Source organism: Scyliorhinus torazame, chromosome 14 (genome assembly GCF_047496885.1).
Source record: "Scyliorhinus torazame isolate Kashiwa2021f chromosome 14, sScyTor2.1, whole genome shotgun sequence".
Lineage (NCBI taxonomy): Eukaryota > Metazoa > Chordata > Chondrichthyes > Carcharhiniformes > Scyliorhinidae > Scyliorhinus > Scyliorhinus torazame.
Window position 1 is genome coordinate 44,718,829 of NC_092720.1, and position 23,139 is coordinate 44,741,967.

Below are 23,139 nucleotides of genomic sequence, written 5' to 3' on the forward strand. Positions count from 1 at the left end.
TCCCAGACCTGCGCTATCTACAGTACTAACTTCTGTATGTGTGATTCAAATGACCTTTGTTTTAGAAATTGCTGTGTCATGGAAGCCTCTTTGAGTTTATCAATTTTTGTATTTGTTTTGACATGTTTATTTTTCCCATGGCCAAACGCATGGTCTGAAATCAGGCGGGCATTTAGACAAGAAGCTGAACATCTCCCCTGCTGCAGTGAAAACCTTTTTTCCAGCTGCTGGTGTGAGATTCCTAATGTTCAAGATACCATTTGTGTTGGCACTTTAACACAGTACAATTCCATTATTGCAGTTCTCATTCAGCATGAAGCTGTTGATTGTTCTGGTCGTCAGCACTCAACTCTTGCAGCCCTCACATGCAGCCCCTTACAAAGCCATTTCCTGCAGTGAGCCGCGGGTAGTAACTGCTGCAGAACTGGCTGTGGAACACATCAATGCCGACCAGCCAGGAGGCTACAAGTACGTGCTGAACAAAATTGAAAATGCTCAGGAAGACAGAGGGGTGAGTACAAAGAGGATATAAAACGGAAATTATTTAACTTGCTATGGGACCAGAGTTAGAAGTGAACCAATGAACTTTGAAAGCTAGCATTATCTTACAACAGGATTTAAATGATCCTGTGATTGGCTACTTACAGCATTGTAACATTCAGACAGTCCCAGAGAATGACATTTTTACCAGTTCTGACAAAGGGTCCATTCTAAAATGTCAATCTGTCCTTTCACTTTACAAATACTGGCAGGCCTGCCGTGAAGTGAAGTGTGAGTATTTGGTAGGGAGTATATGGAGAGACAATACAAAATAAGGGGTACAATTCCTAAGAGGGTGTAGAAGCAGAGGTTTCTGGGTGTATATGTATATAGATCATTGAAGGTGCAGGACAGGTGGAGAGAGCAGTTAATAAAGCAGATAGTGCCCTGGGCTTTATTAATTGGGGCGTAGAGTACAAGAGCAAGGAGATTATGCTGAACTTGTAGAAAACACGAGTTAGATCTCAGCTGGAGTATCGTGTACAGTTCTGGACACCACACTATCGGAAGGATGCAAACGTAATGGAGAGAGTGAACAAGAGGTTACAAAAATGATTCTCGGGATGAGGAACTTCATAGATTGGACAAATTGGGACTGTTCTCCTTCGTGAGAAGAAGGCAAAGAGGTGATTTGATAGATATATTAAAAATCATGAGTGGATAGGGAAAAACTGTTCCCACTCATAAAAGGATCAAGAACAAGAGATTTAAAGTGATTTGCAAAAGAAGCAAATGTGACGTGCGAAAAAGTTTTCTCACACAACTACTAGTTCGGGTCCGGAATGCACTGCCTGGAAGTGTGGTGGAGGCAGGTTCAATCAAGGAATTTAAGAGGTCATTAGATGACTATTTGAATAGAAACAATATGTAGGAGTATGGGGAAAAGTGAGATGAATGGCACTAAGTCATGATGCTCGTTTGGAGATCTTGTGCAGTCATGTTGGGCCGAATGGTCTCCTTCTGTACTGTAATAATACTCTGATTCTGTATGTCCAGCATTTTCAGTTTCTGCAAGACGTTTACTGTTAAATTCCCCTCTGTGCAGTCAGAGTTCAAGATTATTTAGCATTATGGTTATGAAATCGGGTTAAATTATGAAGGAGGAAGTATGTATAAAACAGGAATTTCTTCATGGCAGCAATTTTTCTCATGCTTGGCTGTCCCTATGTGAAACAATAGCTGTAATATATCATTGTGATCCTACCTGGTGGGATCTTCCAGTCCGACCAACAGTGACCCCCTGCCAACGGTTGCCCGGAGGCAAAGGATGCGAACAATAGGAGACCCCGTTGACAGCGACGGGACCAGAAGATCCCGCTGCCGGCCAATGGCGGGCTGTTCACGCCACTGCAAACATGCCTTGCTTGGGAAGAGAAAGATATCCCGCCCACTGTCTGATTAAGGCATTAATCCATTGTTGTTGGGCAGCATTTGTGGTGCGGTTGATGCCATATTGACTGCCATGTTTAGACTTACAATTCTACTTTTATATAAATGTGCCCTAAAAATAGAACAGATGCAATCAGCAATTCATTTTCAGCATTACACTTAAGATCATAAGAAGCAGGAAGAGGTGGAGGCCATTCGGCCCATCAGGCCTTCTCTGCTATTCAGTACAATTATGGCTGAACTGGCTGGTTTTACCTCCACCTTCCTGCCTGTCTCCCATAGTGATTGACTCCCTTCTGAATCAAAAATCGGCCTAATTCAGCTTTGAATATATTCAATGACCCAGCTCTCTGTGGAAGAGAATTCCAAAGACTAACCAACCTCGGAAAAAATACATTTTGCCTAATCTCCATTTTAAATGGGGAACTCCTTCTTTATGAGCTGTGGTCCCTGGTTCTGGATTCCTTCATGAGTGGAATGTCCTGTCAAGCTTCTTCAGAATCTTTTATATTTGATGCTCGATCAATAACTCCAGAAGTGAGATTGGATGACAATTGAAGGTTTTATTGGACTAGATGTTTCCCCCAGCAGCGCAGGTACAGAATGCGGCTGCTAGGGAGACACAGACTCTTATACTCCGCCTTACTGGGCGGAACCAGCAGGCAGGCTTCACCAATGATCTTCATGTCTCAGGTACCTCCCACACCAATGGTACCGTAATACCCCTAATACAGACTACCACATTCACCCCTGTTAAAAAAAAGAGTCTGGCGGGGATGGTGGTCTCGCGTCATACAGTGGTAGAGGTTATGGTGACACCCGTCGGTGGTACAGTGTTTTACCTTATTACATGTCACAACTATTTACAGTATTCATTTTACATGTACATATCAGAATGAAGCAATTAGTCGATCGGGGGCCCTGGTCGTCCTCTGTGATCGTCGCAGTTTCGGCGGTGATGCAGGCGCCGTGACTCCGGGAGTGTGACTTTGGCTTCTTCGGTAGTTTCATCACCCCTGGGTGGGACCAGTGGAAGAACCGATCCACCTGGAAAGGGGACAGCCGTTGGGTGCGCTGGTGGGAGGGAGGGTGGGGTTGGTGGTCGGGGGGGGTGCGGATGGGGATCCAGCGGGTGGCAGGTTCCGTAGGGAGACCGTATCCTGCCGGCCGTCGGGGTACGCCACGTAGGCGTACTGAGGGTTAGCATGCAGGAGGTGGACCCTCTCTACCAATGGGTCCGACTTGTGCGCCCGCACGTGTTTGCGGAGCAGAATGGGTCCATGAGCTGCCAGCCATGTTGGGAGCGAGGTCCCGCAGGAGGACTTCCTAGGGAAGACAAGGAGATGTTCATGAGGTGTTTCGTTTGTCGTGGTACACAGCAGTGATTGGATGGAGTGGAGTGCATTCGGAAGGATCTCCTGACAGCGGGAGACTGGGAGATTCCTGGACCGTAGGGCCAGGAGGACGGTCTTCCAGACCGTTCCGTTCTCCCTCTCTACCTGTCCGTTTCCCCGGGGGTTATAACTGGTCATCCTGCTCGAGGCGATGCCCTTGCTGAGCAGGAATTGACGCAGTTCGTCGCTCATGAAGGAGGACCCCCTATCGCTGTGTATGTAGGCAGGGAAACCGAACAGGGTAAAGATACTGTGGAGGGCTTTTATGACAGTGGCTGCGGTCATAGGGGATGGCGAATGGGAACCGGGAGTACTCGTCAATCACGTTCAGGAAGTACGTGTTGTGGTCGGTGGAGGGGAGGGGCCCTTTGAAGTCCATACTGAGGCGTTCAAAGGGACAGGAAGCCTTTATCAGGTGCGCTTTCTCTGGCCTGTAGAAGTGCGGCTTGCACTCCGCGCAGATTTAGCAGTTCCTGGTGGCGGTCCTGACCTCCTCGAGGGAGTAGGGCAGGTTGCGGGTCTTGATAAAATGGAAGAATCGAGTGACCCCCGGGTGGCAGAGGTCCTCATGGAGGGCCCGGAGTCGGTCCACTTGTGCGTTGGCACATGTGCCACGGGATAGGACATCAGGAGGCTCGTTTAGCTTCCCGGGACGATACAAGATCTCATAGTTGTAGGTGGAGAGCTCGATCCTCCATCGTAAGATCTTATCGTTCTTTATCTTGCCTCGCTGTGCATTATCGAACATGAAAGCTACCGACCGTTGGTCAGTGATGAGTGTGAATCTCCTGCCGGCCAGGAGGCCTGGGCCTCCTTTTCAACAGAGGAATGACGGATTTCTGAAGCATGGAGGGTGCGTGAGAAGAAGGCCTGCCCGCTTGGTTGAGGGAGGCTGCCAGAGCTACATCGGACGCTTCGTTCACGACGTGGAAGGGAAGGGATTCATCGATTGCGTGCATCGTGGCCTTTGCGATGCCTGCCTCTATGCGGCTGAAGGTCTGGCGGGCCTCTGCCGACAGGGAGAAAACTGAGGAATGGATTAGTGGGCGGGCCTTGTCTGCACTGCATAATTGGGGACCCACTGGGCGTAATATGAAAAAAATCCCAGGCAGCGTTTCAGGGCCTTGGAGCAATGAGGGGGTACATGTGTTCGGGATCTGGGCCTATGTCTCCATCATGCACTACATTACCGAGGATGGCTAGACGGTAGGTGCTGAACACGCATTTGTCCTTGTTGTAGCTCAAGTTAAGGGTTTTTGCGGTATGGAGGAATTTGCGGAGGTTGGTGTCGTGGTCCTGCTGGTCGTGGCCGCAGATGGTGACATTGTTGAGGTATGGAAACGTGGCCCGCAAACTGTACCGGTCAACCATTCGGTCCATCTCCCGTTGGAAGACCGAGACTCCATTTGTGACACCGAAGGGAACCCTTAGGAAGTGGTAGAGCTGCCCATCTGCTTCGAATGCAGTGTACTTGCGGTTGCCCGGGCGGATGGGGAGCTGGTGGTAGGCGGATTTGAGGTCCACTGTCGAAAAGACCTTGTATTGTGCAACCTGATTGACCAAATCAGATATGCAGGGGAGAGGGTACGCGTCGAGCTGCGTATACCTGTTGATGGTCTGACTATAATCGATGACCATCCTGTGCTTCTCCCCGATCTTTACAACCACTACTTGAACTCTCCAGGGGCTGTTGCTAGCCTCGATAACACCTTCCTTCAGTAGCCGCTGGACTTCCGACCTAATGAAGGTCCGGACCTGGGCACTGTACCGTGTGCTCCTGGTGGTGACGGGTTTGTAATCCGGGGTGAGGTTCGCAAAAAGGGAAGGCGGGTCAACCTTGAGGGTCGCGAGGCTGCAGACTGTGAGGGGGGGGGGGGGGCGGTATAGGGCTGCCGAATTTAAAAGTTAAGCTCTGGAGGTTGCATTGGAAGTCCAATCCCAGGAGCGAGGGAGGACGTAAAGTCGGATATTTTTAAATTCTCTTCCCTGGACCGTGAGGTTCGCTATGCAGAACCCCTAAACTCTACAGAGTGAGACCCGGAGGCCAGGGAGATTTTTTGGTTAACTGGGTGTATGGGAAGAGAACAGCGCCTTACCATGTTAGGGTGTATGAAGCTCTCTGTGCTTCCGGAGTCGATCAGGCAGCATGTTTTGCGCCCGTTGATGAGTACGGTCGTCGTCGCGGTCGAGAGTGTTCGGGGCCGAGACTGGTCCAGGGTCACCGAGGCGAGTCGTGGTAAAAGTTGGAGATTTTCCTTGGGCGGTGTGTGGTCATCCGAATCGGGGTCCTGAGACTCCAGCCAAAATGGCTGCGCCCACGGGTCGCACATGGCTGGGGGTGGGCAAGATGGCGGCGCCCACGCACCGCATGTGGTCCCTGGGGAACAAGATGGCGGCGCCCGGGGCCCGCACATGGCTGGGGAAAAAGAAGATGGCAGCACGCGCGGCACATGGCCCGTCGACAGAGTTGTGGTGGCGGCCCTGGTTCGCCCCCACAGACAGCGGCGACCGCCTGGGCCTGGCATACTGCCACGAAATTGGCCTTTTTGCCACAACCTTTGCAGGTGGAGGAGCGGGCCGGGCAGTGCTGTCGGGGGTGCTTGGCTTGCACACAAAAATAACAGCGGACCCCCCCGGGTTTGCCTGGTAGCCGCGCGGCACAAGCTTGTGGAGGGATGGGGGATGCATCGGGGTCGGCCATGGGTGGGTTCCATGCTGCCCAAGGGGCTGCCGCGCAGTCGGGGACGTACACGCGGGTGTTTCGGGAGGCCACATCCAGGGAGCTAGCAAGGGCCCGTTCCTCCTTGAAGCCTAGTGTCTCTTTCTCCAGCAGCCGCTGACAGATTTGGGAGGACAGCATACCTGCAACGAATGCGTCCCGGATTAAAAGTTCTGTGTGTTCGTTGGCTGAAACTTGCGGGCAGTCACAGTTCCTACCCAGTACCAGGAGCGCGCGGTTCGATTCATCCAGCGATTCCCCCGGGATTTGTTGCCTTGTCGCTAGCAGATGTCGGGCGTAAACCTGATTTACTGGGCGGATGTAGTGTCCTTTCAACAGGGCCATCGCGGCCTCGAAATCGTCTGCAACCTCGATGAGGGTGTAGATCTCTGGGCTCACCCTCGAGTGGAGAGCTTGCAGTTTCTGGTCCTCCGTGGGTGCAGTCGTGGCCGTCCTGAGGTACCCTTTGAAGCATGTGTTTGAAGGTTGCCACTGAGTTTGCCGCGTGGGGGTTGAGTTGCAGACACTCCGGCTTGATTCGGGCTCCATTCTTTAAAATCTAGTCCAATAAATTGATGCTCGGTCAATAACTCCAGAAGCGAGATTGGAGACAATTGAAGGCTTTATTGGACTAGATGTTTCCCCCAGCAGTGCAGGTACAGAATGTGGCTGCTAGGGAGACACAGACTCTTATACTCCACCTTACTGGGCGGAACCAGCAGACAGGCTTCACCAATGATCTTCATGTCTCAGATACCTCCCACACCAATGGTCTTACAGCCTCAACCTAGGTACCGTAATACCCCAATACAGACTATCACAATATTTCAATGAGATTACTTGCCCTTCTTCTAAACTCCAATGAGTCCCAACCTGCTGATCCTTTCCTCAGAAGATAACCCATTTATCCTTGAAACTAGCAGAGTGAACCTTCCTTGAACTGCTTCTAATATATGTTTCTACCTCCTTAATTAAGAACCAAAACTGTACACAATGCTCTAGATGTGGTCTCACCAGTGCCCCTTACAGATGTAACAAGACTTCCCTACTTTTATACTCCATCCCTCTTGCAATGAAAGCGAACATTCCATTTGCCATCCTAATTACTTACTGTACCTGCATGTTAACATTTAGTGATTCATGTATGAGACAATCCAAATCCCTTTGTACTGAAGCATTATCACTCTCCATTTAAAGAATATCCTGCTTCTCTATTCTTCCTGCCAAAGCCCTCACATTTTCCAACATTATACTCTGTCAAATGTTTGTCTGCTCACTTAACTTCTATTTCTAAGGAGTTTTAACCCAATTTTAAAGGGCTTTTGATATTGAACATGCATTAATGGCTCCTCAGTTGCCACCAGATTGCTTTTGTTCAATGGTTAATCTTTTTTTCTTTCAGAAACAAGGTGTGTCCTCTGTCAATTTAGAATTTGAGGTATTGGAGACCAGATGTCACTCACTGAATCCAAAACCTGCGGCGGAATGTGAAATACGGTCGGGCCCTGAAGCTGTAAGACTCCCTTTTGAACGTTTTGCATTGGCTGAAAGGTTCGCAGTAAAGGCACTTTAATATCCTTGGTAATGTATTTGGGGGTAAAACCATCCACTCACTCTGTATCTATCCCTTTAAAAGGACTTGGTCAACACCAACTCCAATGTTATCAGTTGCTCACTCATTGCTTTCATTGTTGACGTCTCTGGGGAAGATTGAGGCAACATTGATTTCCCAACCCAAGGTTCATTTAGCACTAAGACATAGTGAATATCATCCAAACTGAATTCTGGCTTCAATCTCAGTGAAGTATATTTTGCATTGCTATAATTTAATCACGAGGTATGAAAGATAGACTTGCAGTTGTACAGAACCTTTTATGACCATAGTAGATCCCAAAGCACTTTGCAGACTATACGTTTGCAGTGTAGTCACTGCCATGATGTATAAAACATACCAGCCAATTTACACAATGTAAGCTCCCCAAACAGCAATCAGATTTAAAAAAATGCTTATTGAGGGACAAATATTGGCCTGGTCAGCAGAGATTACTCACCTGCTCTTCTTCAAAATAGTCCCCTGGCCCATATGCCCCACAGCATTAAGTTCAGCATATTTTCTAATAAGTAAAAAGATCTAAAGTCAAATACAATTAAAAGCCAATTCTTGTAGCCTTAGATGTTCCAATTGAATCTTTACACCAGTGAATAACTGGTAATATAGAAGGAGGGTTTTCTCACCAATTTTCTCCCCCCCGACCGGTCTTTTAGGAATTGATACCTTACTGTAGGATGGTCTCACTAATATTGATCATCCTCCAGCACTATGCTCATGGTTATTAGGCACATGTACATCTTGACAGTGGATGTTGAATAACTGTTCAACTGTGAGGCATCACGTCTCATTCTGATCCTTTTTTTAACCTGACGCCGAGTACAGCACACCGAATAATGATCATGGGCTAAAACCCCACTTGATTTTCCTCTTCATAATCATGGAGTGCACAATTTGACTATCTGTCCTGTCTGGCAAGAAAATAATCTGCAAACGGTTTAGTTCTTCATGAATTAAGCAAGATGAAAATTTGACATTAATAAGAGGCATCTGTTATGACCAAATTTTATCTGTATGTTGGTTGGGGGCCAGCCATTTTTACAGAACATAAAGGAGGAGCAGATCTTTTATCACAACCTGTTCCTGTACTAAGAGGAATTAATGAGTGCAGCTTTATATCAGGTGGCTCCTCGTTTTTCTGCTATGTTGAGAAAATATGTAATAGAGGCGGCAACTAAACTGTAAATAATTAACAATGGATATTTATTTTCATTCAAACAGATTTCTGGTGACTGCAAAGCCCAATTACAAACTGACCCAACAACCCGACGAGTTCAGGTCCGCAAATACCGGTGCTTAATATCGCCAGGTAAGACAGATTCCCGTTAATGTGATATTCATTGTGCAATGGACAGAGTTGGCAATTGTACTCAATAACAAAGGAGTTACTGCCCAACCTGGACAGGCTCGTAAATAAATTGACTCACTTCTCCTGTCTTATTTGAAGATTCGGACGACATGGTTTTGAGCAGATGCCCAAGCTGCCCACATCGCATACCGATAAACCACACTGACGTCAATCAATCCGTCATGAGGGCACTCCAAAAGTATAACAGAAACAGCAGCAGAGCAAATTATTTTGCTGTACAGAAAATAACAAGAGCTTCCTCACAGGTAAAGTTGATAGGCACTTTATTTCGCAAAGTTTAACAAAACAAAAGAACTCCTTTATTTTAAAGCTGGTCCCACTGATCCAATCAAATAAAATCCTCGGAGAAGTTTTGTAAATTTTGAGATTTGCCGTCCAGGTCCGACAATTTTGCAGTGAACATCCCAGTGACGGTGAAAATGTTACATTCTGAGCAGACAGATATTCTGCCAAATTATCCCCAAAGCCTGTGAAATTTTCAAACTTGAAAGAAAATCAAACATCTTTTCTTGTTAACGCCATACTAGTAGTAATGCTCTGATACAGCAGACTGATTAGTTCTAGTTTAGCCAATTGCTGCTTCTGCTTCTACCTCAGTCCAGCCAGACACTCAGCAGTGGCCCACCAGGAATATTTTGATGACCATAAGTCATCCAAAGTCAACAGAAGATTTTTCTGATAAGTGGAGGATTCACCATGCTGAAGATATGATCCAACTCCACGAAAGCAGATCTTGCCATGTCACTGTCCGTTATTCTTATATTGTTACCTTATTTCCTTTCTGTGGATTGTCACCGTGCCATGGTGGAGAGGCTTGACCATTGCCGTGATCCTGAGAGCAATGCCATAGGGGGTTTTAACTCCTGGCAGAATTGTCCATGGTGGCAATGTCGGAGGGGAGAAAATAGACAAAGCGCAATCCAAAACAAGTCCTCAATGGCAGTTCAGGTGGAAGATTCTCATGATATCAACAGCTGTGATGGTGGATGAAGGCTCCAGCAGTTGGAGGATCACCCGTTGTTGAGGCTCCCTTACCACTGGAGCTGGACCTACTCTCTGTCAAGTACCGTGGCCATGATTCTCCATTTGAGAAACTGAGTGCTGACGCCAGGACTGAATCACGAGAGTTGACAAAAGCGTGCTGGACCCAGAGCGACTCAGGACATGTTAATGGGCTAGCACGTCACCATGTGGAACTAGTGCAATTACAACGAATGCCGCCGTCTGATTCGCCGAGGTCAGGATTGGCACTGGAGAGCCTGATGGGCTGCAGATGCATATAAGCCCCCCACACACACACTCATTCTAGCCAAGATGATGCCACCCCGAAGCTCAGCCCCGTGATTCACAGATACGGAGCTGGAGACATTGTTGGATGCCGTGGAGGAGAAGCAGACACCCTGTTCCTGGGGTGGCTGCCACCCCCAGTTGTAAACTGGGCCTGGGCGCAGGTGGCAGAGGCCGTGAGCGCCATGGGCCCCATAACCAGGATCGGACAGTAGTGCAGGAAAATGCTGCATAACCTCCTCAGGGCGGCCTCTGAGCCCCAGTGAGGAGGAGGTGATGGGTTCCGTGCCGATGACTACCGCAAAATTTGAGCCGGACCACTCGCAGCGTCTCTGAAACCCCCCCATCTGACCCTGCCACATCTGATGGGCAGTGGGCAGAACAGGGTGGCACCACACCACCTGTGACACCCGGAAGACTGTGTCATCATACTGTACCTCAATGCTGTCTGAGGCAGGTTTTCTGCATCAGATGGGAGGGCAGGCATACTAATATCAGCATCCTTGAAGGAGCTGCACCAGCATTGAGGCCACAATCACTTGAAACCAACTCCGCTGGACCAGCCTCATGCTTAGGATGCCAGCGTCCCGACTGCCAAAGCAAATCTTCTTTGCCCAGCTGTGATAAATGTAGAAACTTGTTATATGTTATATTTGTTATAGTGATGTTATTAAAAACCCTGGGTTCAAATCCATACAGGCAGTATATCTGCTAATGCTATGATTAAAGAGTCATTAGGTGAGGTAATCATTGATTTTAACCATTTACATGTTGACAGATAGATGGCTAATGGAACATTGTTTTGATGTTAGAAAATCCCTGGGGGATAGATAATTTATGAGGGATGATGCTTAGTTCTGGATAAAAGACCATGCGACATCCTAGTGGGAGGAGACCGGAGAATGCCTTATGGTGTAATTAATGGGTGGAACCAGGTCTGTCTGTAGTTTTGTACTTTGCCATAAGATTTTAAATTGAACAGAAGTGTCTCAAAAGACAGATCATCCACTGGCTCTGGAGGTTTCTCTCGAAGGATTCTTCAAAGAGAAAGCAAGTAAACCTGATTGCTAACTCTATTTATAAGTGCTCTTTGAAACCCTATTGGTTAATTGGAATACATAGTGACAAGTATGGGGAGTAAATTAAAGCTGTTTCCCTTTTATTTAAGAACTGTTTGAACTGTTAACTGTAAAGCTGTTACTTTGTTGCTAATGTGATTAATTCTGTGTTTAAGTTAAAATTTGTTTTAACATAAAATATACCTAATGATCAGTGTTATCACTCCTGTGGTGAAGCATCCTTTCCTCACAGTTTCACAAATTACAAGTTGCTGGATCTTGTCCAGGATCCTAACACAGCTGAAGAAGTTGCGTTAACAATTGGAGGACAAAAGAGGTGCTTCAAAGACACCCTGAAGGCTTACCTCAAGAAGTGCAACATAGACATCAGTGCCTGGGAGCCCCTTGCTCAGAAAAGACCTACTTGGAGGAACCTCCTGACTGAAGGGCCACATTTCTTCGAGAACACCCGATGGCAAGAGGAGATCTGCAAAAGAAGCCTAAGAATGGAATACCAGTGATCTCCAGTCCAAGGACCAATTCCATCTCCTGGAACCCTCTGAGAAGTGTGCAGTCGTAGATGCTGCTCTTGGATCAGGCTCATCAGCCACACAAGGATCCATAGAACCCATGACCAGCGTCATGGAGTTTTTTAAGTGGACAATCATACTTGTTAGCGAGTGATCGCCGAAGATAAGAAGATTATCACCTTGCAAGAGACCAGGGCATATATCGCTTTTCTGTGGTGATGGTTGCATGTTGGTATGAATGCTATAATATATAATTTATAGAAAAGTACAAATGGGTACTCACAATTAAACATTTCCCTGAGATTATAACATATATATTTAATTGACGATTTAAAAAGTCTTAATTGAAAATGGTGATAATCATGTGCTGCAATTAATACAGCAGGTTATTTGTTGCTAAAGGAAGTCTTTATGTGATTTTTCTTTCAGGTTTTGGCTGGGAAGAAAGTATTTGTTGAATTTTCAATCCGAGAAACTGCATGTACAAAAGCTTCCAACCTGCAAAATTGCCCAAGAGATAGAGGTGAATTTGCTTCTGGTGTAAGTATTGTTGCAAAAAAGTCTGCTGGCCTGATGCATTCTTTTTTCATTGAACGTTCCACCAGAGTTATGGGGAGGCGGTGGTGCAGTAGTATTGTCACTGAATTAGTAATCCAGAGGCCCAGGCTAATGTTCTGGGGTTCAAATCCCACCATGGCAGATTGTGGAATTTCAATGCAATAAGCATCTGGAATTCAACGTCTAATGTTAACCATGAAACCATTGATGTAAACTAATTTCATTACCTGGTCTGGCCGACATGGTGACTCTTAAAAGCCCTCTGAAGTGGTCACTCACTTGTATCCAAACGTTACAAAAGGAATGAAACTGGATGGACCACCCAGCATTGAACTAGGCACCAGAAGCGACAACACCCTGTCAACCTGCAAAGTCCTAACCAAACTTACTAACATCTGGGGAACTGCCTCACATCATCATACTCATGACAGCACCATTCCTGGGTATGTCCTCTCCCACCTGCAGGACAGACACAGCAGATGTGGTGGTTTATAGGCAGGAGGGAATCCTCAACATTGACTCATGGCACCAGGTCAAATATGGGCAAGGAAATCTCCTGCCGATTACCATATATTATTCCTCCATGTTGAATACCACTTTGAGGAAACACAGACTGCGGAAAGGGCATAGAATGTACTCTGGGTGGGGGCATCAATGTCCATCAACAAGAGTGGCTCAGTAGCAGCACCACATACCAAGCTGGCTGAGTCCTGAAGGACACAACTGCTAGACGAGGTCTGTGGAAGGTGGTGAGCGAACCAACACGAGAGAAAAACATACTTGACCTCACCCTTACCAACCTGTCTCTGTCCATGATAGTATCAGTAGGAGTGACCACCCATAGTTCTTGTGGAGACAAAATCCTGTCTTCACACGGATGATACCTCCAAAGTGTTGGTACTACCACCCGTGCTAAATGGGATAGACTACAAACAGATCTGCAACTCAGGACTGGGCATCCATGAGGCATTGTGGGCCACCATCAGCAGCAGAATTGTACTCAAACACAATCTATAACCTCATGGCCCAGCATTTTCCCTACTCTACTATTACTACCAAGCCAAGGGATCAATTCTTATGGGGGCCAGTTTAGTTCACTTGGCTAGACAGCTGGTTTGTGATTCAGCACAAGGCCAACAGCGCAGCGGGTTCAATTTACATACCGGCTGTGCCTATTCATGAAGGCCCCGCCTTCTTGACCCCACCGCTCGCCTGAGGTGTGGTGACCCTCAGGTTAAATCACCACCAGTCAGCTCTCCCCTCAAAGGAGAAAGCAGCCTATGGTCATCTGGGACTATGGCAACTTTACCTTTACCTTTTCCTGAATGAAAAGTGCAGGAGGGCATGCCCGGAGCATCACCAGCCATACCTAAAAATGAGGTGTCAACTTGGTGAAGCCACAACACGGGACTGCTTGCATGTCAAGCAGCAAGTGATAGACACAGCGAAGCAATTCCCAAACCAATAAATCAGATCTAAGCTCTGCAGTCCTACCACATCCAGTCGTGAATGGTGGTGGACCAGTAAACAACTCATTAGAGGAGGAGGATTCACAAATATCCCCATCCTCAACGATGGAGGAACACAGGACAATCAGTGCAATGATAGGGCATTTTATCACGTCAGCCTAAATGCCAAGTGGATGATCCATCTTGGCATCCTTTGGAAATAGCTGAAGGCACTGGATGCAGCAAAGGCTATGGGCCCTGACAATATCCCGGCAGTCGTACTGAAGAGTTGTGCTCCGGAATTTGCCACACCCCTCGCCAAGCTTTCCAGTACAAGCTTTCTCAGTTTGTTTGCACTGAGTGCTGAATTTGGTGCATTTGAGTGCGATAGTGAGAGTTTGGTGACCGAGGGAGTATAAGGCTTCATTTTTATCTAAAGTTTAGTCTTTCTTTTATTTAGTTAAGTAACTTAAAAGTTGCTGTTTGGTTTAGAAGAAGGTGAATTTTCAATAAGCTTTAAACAGGCTTCTACTTGTAGGCACTTGCAGCTGGAGCTTGTTAATTAGTTAATTGGATTAGGCCAGTTTTCAGAGGCTAGATTCACAGTGTAAAAGTGATCCCCTACTGTGCAGACTTTGTTTGCACTGAGTGCTGAATTTGGTGCATTTGAGTGCGATAGTGAGAGTTTGGTGACCGAGGGAGTGCTGAGTTTGGTGCATTTGAGTGCGATAGTGAGAGTTTGGTGACCGAGGGAGTGCTGAGTTTGGTGCATTTGAGTGCGATAGTGAGAGTTTGGTGACCGAGGGAGTGCTGAGTTTGGTGCATTTGAGTGCGATAGTGAGAGTTTGGTGACCGAGGGAGTGCTGAGTTTGGTGCATTTGAGTGCGATAGTGAGAGTTTGGTGACCGAGGGAGTTAGGTGAGGAGGGAGTAAGGTGCTCCTTTCATTTTGTTTCCGGCATTTCCGAAAAGAGTGCGAAGAGAGCCAGGAGTTTACAGAAAGTGTAGCTGACTGGAAGCAGGGTCGGAGGGCGGAGATCTAGTTAGTCCACAGGGCAGCTATATTCTGTCAGGTAAGAGGGGATGGAGGCTAGGCCAGTTACATGCTCCTCCTGTAGGATGTGGGTGGTGAGGGATACCACCGGTGTCCCCACTGACTATACCTGCGGGAAGTGCACCCAACTTCAGCTCCTCAAAGACCGTGTTAGGGAACGGGAGCTGAAGCTGGATGAACTTCGGATCATCCGGGAGGCAGAGGGGGTGATTGAGAAGAGTTACAAGGAGGTAACCACACCCAAGGTACAGGACAAGAATAGCTGGGTTACAGTCAGGGGGAAAAAAACAAACAGGCAGAAAGTGCAGGGATCCCTCGTGGCCGTTCCCCTTCAAAACAAGTATACCGTTTTGGATGCTGTTGGGGGGGATGACCTATCGGGGGAAGGCCCTAGCGGCCAGGTCTCTGGCACTGAGTCTGGCTCTGGGGCTCAGAAGGGAAGGGGGGAGAATAGAAAAGCAATAGTTGTAGGAGATTCAATGGTTAGGGGAATAGATAGGAGATTCTGTGGTCGCGAGCGAGACTCCCGGAAGGTATGTTGCCTCCCGGGTGCCAGGGCCAGGGATGTCTCGGATCGTGTCTTCAGGATCCTTAAGGGGGAGGGTGAGCAGCCAGAAGTCGTGGTGCACATTGGTACCAACGACATAGGTAGGAAAAGGGGTGTGGAGGTAATAAACAAGTTTAGGGAGTTAGGCTGGAAGTTAAAAGCCAGGACAGACAGAGTTGTCATCTCTGGTTTGTTGCCGGTGCCACGTGATAGCGAGGCTAGGAATAGGGAGAGAGTGCAGTTGAACACGTGGCTGCAGGAATGGTGTAGGAGGGAGGGCTTCAGGAATTTGGATAATTGGAGCGCATTCTGGGGAAGGTGGGACCTGTACAAGCAGGATGGGTTGCATCTGAACCAGAGGGGCACCAATATCCTGGGAGGGAGGTTTTGGAGTACTCTTCGGGAGGGTTTAAACTAATTTGGCAGGGGAATGGGAACCGGATTTGTAGTCTAGCAACTAAGGTAGCCGATATTCAGGACGCCAAAGCATGTAGTGAGGCAGTGGGGAAGGGAACACTGACAAAGGAGAGTACTTGCAGGCACGGAGATGGGTTGAAGTGTGTATACTTCAACGCAAGAAGCATCAGGAATAAGGTGGGTGAACTTAAGGCATGGATCGGTACTTGGGACTACGATGTGGTGGCCATCACGGAAACTTGGATAGAAGAGGGGCAGAAATGGTTGTTGGAGGTCCCTGGTTATAGATGTTTCAATAAGATTAGGGAGGGTGGTAAAAGAGGTGGGGGGATGGCATTATTAATTAGAGATAGTATAACAGCTGCAGAAAGGCAATTCGAGGAGTATCACCCTATTGAGGTAGTATGGGTTGAAGTCAGAAATAGGAAAGGAGCAGTCACCTTGTTAGGAGTTTTCTATAGGCCCCCCAATAGTAGCAGAGATGTGGAGGAACAAATTGGGAAACAGATTTTGGAAAGGTGCAGAAGTCATAGGGTAGTAGTCATGGGCGACTTTAACTTCCCAAATATTGAGTGGAAACTCTTTAGATCAAATAGTTTGGATGGGGTGGTGTTTGTGCAGTGTGTCCAGGAAGCTTTTCTAACACAGTATGTAGATTGTCCGACCAGAGGAGGGGCAATATTGGATTTAGTACTGGGTAATGAGCCAGGGCAAGTGATAGATTTGTTAGTGGGGGAGCATTTTGGAGATAGTGACCACAATTCTGTGACTTTCACTTTAGTAATGGAGAGGGATAGGTACGTGCAACAGGGCAAGGTTTACAATTGGGGGAAGGGTAAATACGATGTTGTCAGACAAGAATTGAAGTGCATAAGTTGGGAACATAGGCTGTCAGGGAAGGACACAAGTGAAATGTGGAACTTGTTCAAGGAACAGGTGCTACGTGTCCTTGATATGTATGTCCCTGTCAGGCAGGGAAGAGATGGGCGAGTGAGGGAACCATGGTTGACAAGAGAGGTTGAATGTCTTGTTAAGAGGAAAAAGGTGACTTATGTAAGGCTGAGGAAACAAGGTTCAGACAGGGCATTGGAGGGATACAAGATAGCCAGGAGGGAACTGAAGAAAGGGATTAGGAGAGCTAAGAGAGGGCATGAACAATCTTTGGCGGGTAGGATCAAGGAAAACCCCAAGGCCTTTTACACATATGTGAGAAATATGAGAATGACTAGAGCGAGGGTAGGTCCGATCAAGGACAGTAGCGGGAGATTGGGTATTGAGTCTGAAGAGATAGGAGAGGTCTTGAACGAGTACTTTTCTTCTGTATTTACAAATGAGAGGGGCGATATTGTTGGAGAGGACAGTGTGAAACAGGTTGGTAAGCTCGAGGAAATACTTGTTAGGAAGGAAGATGTGTTGGGCATTTTGAAAAACTTGAGGATAGACAAGTCCCCCGGGCCTGACGGGATATATCCAAGGATTCTATGGGAAGCAAAAGATGAAATTGCAGAGCCGTTGGCAATGATCTTTTCGTCCTCACTGTCAACAGGGATGGTACCAGGGGATTGGAGAGTGGCGAATGTCGTGCCCCTGTTCAAAAAAGGGACTAGGGATAACCCTGGGAATTACAGGCCAGTTAGTCTTACTTCAGTGGTAGGCAAAGTAATGGAAAGGGTACTGAAGGATAGGATTTCTGAGCATCTGGAAAGACACTGCTTGATTAGGGATAGTCAGCACGGATTTGTGAGGGGTAGGTCTTGCCTTACAAATCTTATTGAATTCTTTGAGGAGGTGACCAAGCATGTGGATGAAGGTAAAGCAGTGGATGTAGTGTACATGGATTTTAGTAAGGCATTTGATAAAGTTCCCCATGGTAGGCTTATGCAGAAAGTAAGGAGGCATGGGATAGTGGGAAATTTGGCCAGTTGGATAACGAACTGGCTAACCAATAGAAGTCAGAGAGTGGTGGTAGATGGCAAATATTCAGCCTGGATCCCAGTTGCCAGTGGCGTACCGCAGGGATCAGTTCTGGGTCCTCTGCTGTTTGTGATTTTCATTAATGACTTGGATGAGGGAGTTGAAGGGTGGGTCAGTAAATTTGCAGACGATACGAAGATTGGTGGAGTTGTGAATAGTGAGGAGGGCTGTTGTCGACTGCAAAGAGACATAGATAGGATGCAGAGCTGGGCTGAGAAGTGGCAGATGGAGTTTAACCCTGAAAAGTGTGAGGTTGTCCATTTTGGAAGGACAAATATGAATGCGGAATACAGGGTTAACGGTAGAGTTCTTGGCAATGTGGAGGAGCAGAGAGATCTTGGGGTCTATGTTCATACATCTTTGAAAGTTGCCACTCAAGTGGATAGAGCTGTGAAGAAGGCCTATGGTGTGCTCGCGTTCATTAACAGAGGGATTGAATTTAAGAGCCATGAGGTGATGATGCAGCTGTACAAAACTTTGGTAAGGCCACATTTGGAGTACTGTGTACAGTTCTGGTCACCTCATTTTAGGAAGGATGTGGAAGCTTTGGAAAAGGTGCAAAGAAGATTTACCAGGATGTTGCCTGGAATGGAGAGTAGGTCTTACGAGGAAAGGTTGAGGGTGCTAGGCCTTTTCTCATTAGAACGGAGAAGGATGAGGGGCGACTTGATAGAGGTTTATAAGATGATCAGGGGAATAGATAGAGTAGACAGTCAGAGACTTTTTCCCCGGGTGGAACAAACCATTACAAGGGGACATAAATTTAAGGTGAAAGGTGGAAGATATAGGAGGGATATCAGAGGTAGGTTCTTTACCCAGAGAGTAGTGGGGGCATGGAATGCACTGCCTGTGGAAGTAGTTGAGTCGGAAACATTAGGGACCTTCAAGCAGCTATTGGATAGGTACGTGGATTACAGTAAAATGATAGTGTAGATTTATTTGTTCTCAAGGGCAGCACGGTAGCATTGTGGATAGCACAATTGCTTCGCAGCTCCAGGGTTCGGGGTTCGATTCCGGCTTGGGTCGCTGTCTGTGCGGAGTCTGCACGTCCTCCCCGTGTCTGCGTGGGTTTCCTCCGGGTGCTCCGGTTTCCTCCCACAGTCTAAAGATGTGCGGGTTAGGTGAATTGGCCAATGATAAATTGCCCTTAATGTCCAAATTGCCCTTGGTGTTGGGTGGATGTGTTGAGTTTGGGTAGGGTGCTCTTTCCAAGAGCCGGTGCAGACTCAAAGGGCCGAATGGCCTCCTTCTGCACTGTAAATTCAATGATAATCTATGATTAATCTTGGACAAAGGTTCGGCACAACATCGTGGGCCGAAGGGCCTGTTCTGTGCTGTATTTTTCTATGTTCTATGTTCTATGTACAGCTGCAATACTGCCATTTACCTGGCAATGTGGAAAATTGCCCAGATAAGTCCTGCACACAAAAAGCCAGACAAATTCAGTCTACTCTCAATCTCCGGTCAAGTGATGGAAGGGATCATCAACAGTGCTATCAAGCTGCATTTACTCAGCAACAATCTGCTTTGTGACGTTCACTTCGGGTTCTGCCAAGGTCACTCAGCACCTGACCGCATTACTGTTTTGATTCAAACGTGGAGCTGACCTCCAGAGGTGAGACGAGAGTGACTGCCCTTAATAATAATAATCTTTTATTGTCATAAGAATGAATTTACTGTGAAAAGCCCCTAGTCGCCACATTCCGGCGCCTGTTCAGGTAAGTTGGCATGGGAATTGTTCTGTATTACAAACCAGCTGTCTAGCCCCTTGACATCAAGACAACATTTGACCGAGTATGGCATCAAGGAGCCCAAGCAAAACTGGAGCCAATGGAATCAGGGGAAAACCCTTCACTGGTTGGAGTCATCCCTGGCACAAAGGAAGTATTTATATGGCTGGTCCAGTTCAGTTTCTAGTCAATGGTAACCTCCAGGATGTTGATAGTGGGGGATTCAGAGGTGGTAAAGACATTGGATGACATGGGGCGATGGTTAGATCCTCTCTTGTAGGAGATGGTCATTGCCTGGCACTTGTGTGGTGCAAATGTTAATTGTCATTTGTCAGCCCAAGCCTGGATATTGCCCAGATAATCTCTTTAAATGGTCCTTTGTTGTTTTTTTTTGTTTGCTAAGTATTTCTTGTTGTCTTTGCTTCCTTTGTAGAGCAAGGGCTTCTGCACCGCGTCTGTCTATAAACCCATTTCTGGGAAAGAGGAAGTTGGAGTGAATTGTGAACTTTACAGACCAAAGGTAATCAATCAATCACTGAGGAATTTGATTAAAATTCATAACATGGATTTCAAAGTGGTTGCCAAAGATTTTGTATTGTATTCCCATGGATCCCATAGTGAACATCCTACCTGTCCGGGCAGTGAATCCCTCCACAAGATCCAACTTGACCTTATTCACTTGAGGCATGTGTTCCTCGACGATCCCCTAAGCCTCTCCCTGTGTACTTAACGGGTCAGTGTAGTGCCTTCCCTGACAGGCACTTAAAACTATTGGGCTTTCTCCGGTAGAGGGAGGGAAAGTGGGACTCCTATCTGTTCTTCAAACAGTGGGTGGGAGCCCCATTGCCAAGACTGTGAATTTAACCCACCACATGAGCAATCTCAGCAAAAGACTATTTCCTATCGATTTGTCACTTCGTTTTTTATCTAATTGAGGGGCAATTTAGCGTGGCCAATCCGCCTCCTCTGCACATCTTTGGGTTGCGGGGGTGAGGCCCATGTAGACATGGGGAGAATGTGCAATCTCCACACAGACAGTGATCCGGGACCGGAATCTAACCCGGGTCCTCGGCGCCGTGAGGCGGCAGTGCTAACCACCGTGCCACTGTGCCACCCTCTGAACTGATACATTGTTAATTAGATTAAAAATGCCAATGTTCTCTATTTACCATGAATCTTTACGTTGTGCAGTTAGATTTGTAGGAACTCTGCGATGTAGCTGACATGGTCTTTGTATTACTAAAGGTGGTGGCCAGTTCAGCTAAAATTGTGGGTGCAGGTGCTATCAAGCAAAGACATGGTAAAAGAAAAGGACAGCGAAATAAGAGACAATCCAGACCTGAACGGCGCTTCAAACAACTAAATCCACAAAGTGGAACCCCCAGGAGAATTGAATCCTCGGAGGAAGTGCAGGGGGCACTGGGTTTCGTTATCGGCACAGTCGGTGGAACTAACTTTCCAGTGCTTCCAGTGCCTGGAAAGACATGTCCAGGGAGGGCCAGGCATTTCGGAGGAACTGTCCGTCGAACCTGAACTGTCTCTGAAATCAATCCAGCAAGAGCTTCGCAGCAGACAGAATATCCATCCTTTTTTTGAAAATTAGTCAGCAAGTTAAATTGACAATAAAGGGCACAGATGTGAAAGTGGAAATCACCCCTGGAGCACATCCCAAAGAAAAGACCAGAAATGATGTGAGTTCAGGTCAAAATGACAAGTGTGCAACAAATTTTATGCTTCCATAATTTCAAATTCACTTCATTCTCAGATTCAGTCATGATGTTATACAATATATGCACTCTTGTTATCACCCTTTCAGATAGATTGTTTGTGGCCATTCAGCCAGTCATTCTCAGGCTGTCTACAATACTGTTGTATTAAAAGACTATCTGATTGTTCCTGCATTTTCTGTGTTACATTCCATTCAGTAAAATGAAAATTACAACTGCATAGTATAATTGTGCATTTCAGCTATTTCTTTGTTGCCAAAAGATGTTACCACATCAGAACGTCATAGAAGATGTCAATGCATTGGAGAGAGTGAAGAAGAAGTTCACAAGAATGGACCCAGGGATGAAAAACTTCAGTTATGAGTGTAGATTGGAGAGGTTGAGACTGTCCATCTTGGAGAGAAGGCAAAGAGGAGATTTGATAGAGATGTTCAAAATCATGAAGGGACTGGACAGCGTAGATAGGGAGAAACTGTTCCCGCTCAGAAAAGGGTAAAAATCGAGAGGGCGCAGGTTTAAAGTGATTTGCAAAAGAAGCAAATGTGACGTGAAAAAAAAACGTTTCTCACAGAACTAGTCGTTCGGGTCAGGAGTGCGCTACCTGTGGAGGCAGGTTCAATCAAGGCATTCAAGACGGTATTGGATGTGATTTGAATTGAAACAATGTGCAGGGATATGGGGAAAAGGCAGGGAAATGGCACTAAATTATGATTGTCGTTCGGAGGCCAGGTGCAGACATGATGGGCTGAATGGCTTCCTTCTGCAATGTAACAACTCTGTGATTCTGTAATAAAGCTTTAACATTGGTGCGTTTGTTTTGTGCCCTCATCTGAACCTTTCCTTCATTTCTTAAAATCCACTGTGCTACACAATGCTTGTGAGATCTTGGGCAGTATTTTGCAATTTGGGTCAGGACCCTGACATTGGGGAGCAAAACCCTGCATGGTGTGAAAAATGGACATGGTAGTAAATTTACCCCCATCGGCTAATTAATGGCCAGAAAGCAGGTTCTCCATTTAGTTGAAGGCAGCAGGCGAGATCTCACAGCTGAAGGACCAATAGGATGTCTTCCAGTTTAGTAGAAGCCTGCTGTTCAGGTAAGAGAGAGATATAGGTGTGAAAATCAGTGCGATTCGTGTAAATGGTTCAAGTGTGATCTCACTGCAGTCCATTGCTCCTATATCTTATGAACTTATGAACTATGTGCAATAAATGAAGCCCCACAAAATGACTCTCATTTGGAGTCCCCAGGTTCCATGTTCACCTGACCTGGGGCTCAGCTGGGCACAGTTAACAAGGGGAGCTGCATTTAAACCATCCCACTCTACACTCACTCTCAGTCAAGCAGGAGAATGGCAGCGGGGAGACCTGCTCCTGGAGGGAGACCCGAACAGGCTTCTGGACACAGTGGAGGAGAGGTGGGGCAGCCTGGATGTGGGTTGAAGACCCAGAAACAGTGAGGCTAATCCAGCCTGGGATATTGTGGCTGCGGCAGTCAGGCCCAGCAGCCTGACAGGGAGGACCGGCATCTAATGTCGCAAGGCATTGACCTCATTCAATCTGCAAGCCTGAGTTACCACTCGTCTCCTCCAAGCATCGGTGCCATCTGTCACACGTGGATTGTCAACATTGATCCACTCCCAGACACCTCTCGGCCACCCAGCACCCGATCCCCCTGCATCTTCCTCAAATTCCCTGGCACTTCTCATCACGACCCCTTCCTGTCTAGGTGCAGTACCCACATAGGCCACCTGCTGTACTCCTTCCCGACTCACCAGCCCCCTGACTCA

General features: G+C 47.0%; 1 protein-coding gene across 1 annotated transcript; it reads left to right on the forward strand.

The window, feature by feature from the left end:
- Window positions 1-148: 148 nt before the first annotated feature.
- On the forward strand, window positions 149-21,311 carry LOC140389689 (alpha-2-HS-glycoprotein-like). The gene is made up of 7 exons (XM_072474068.1): window positions 149-511; window positions 7,445-7,555; window positions 8,873-8,960; window positions 9,099-9,265; window positions 12,325-12,435; window positions 20,056-20,142; window positions 20,868-21,311. Exons 1-7 carry the CDS (start codon window positions 314-316, stop codon window positions 21,153-21,155), a joined length of 1,050 nt encoding a protein of 349 aa, XP_072330169.1. The 5' UTR covers window positions 149-313; the 3' UTR covers window positions 21,156-21,311.
- The last annotated feature ends 1,828 nt before the right edge of the window (window positions 21,312-23,139 follow it).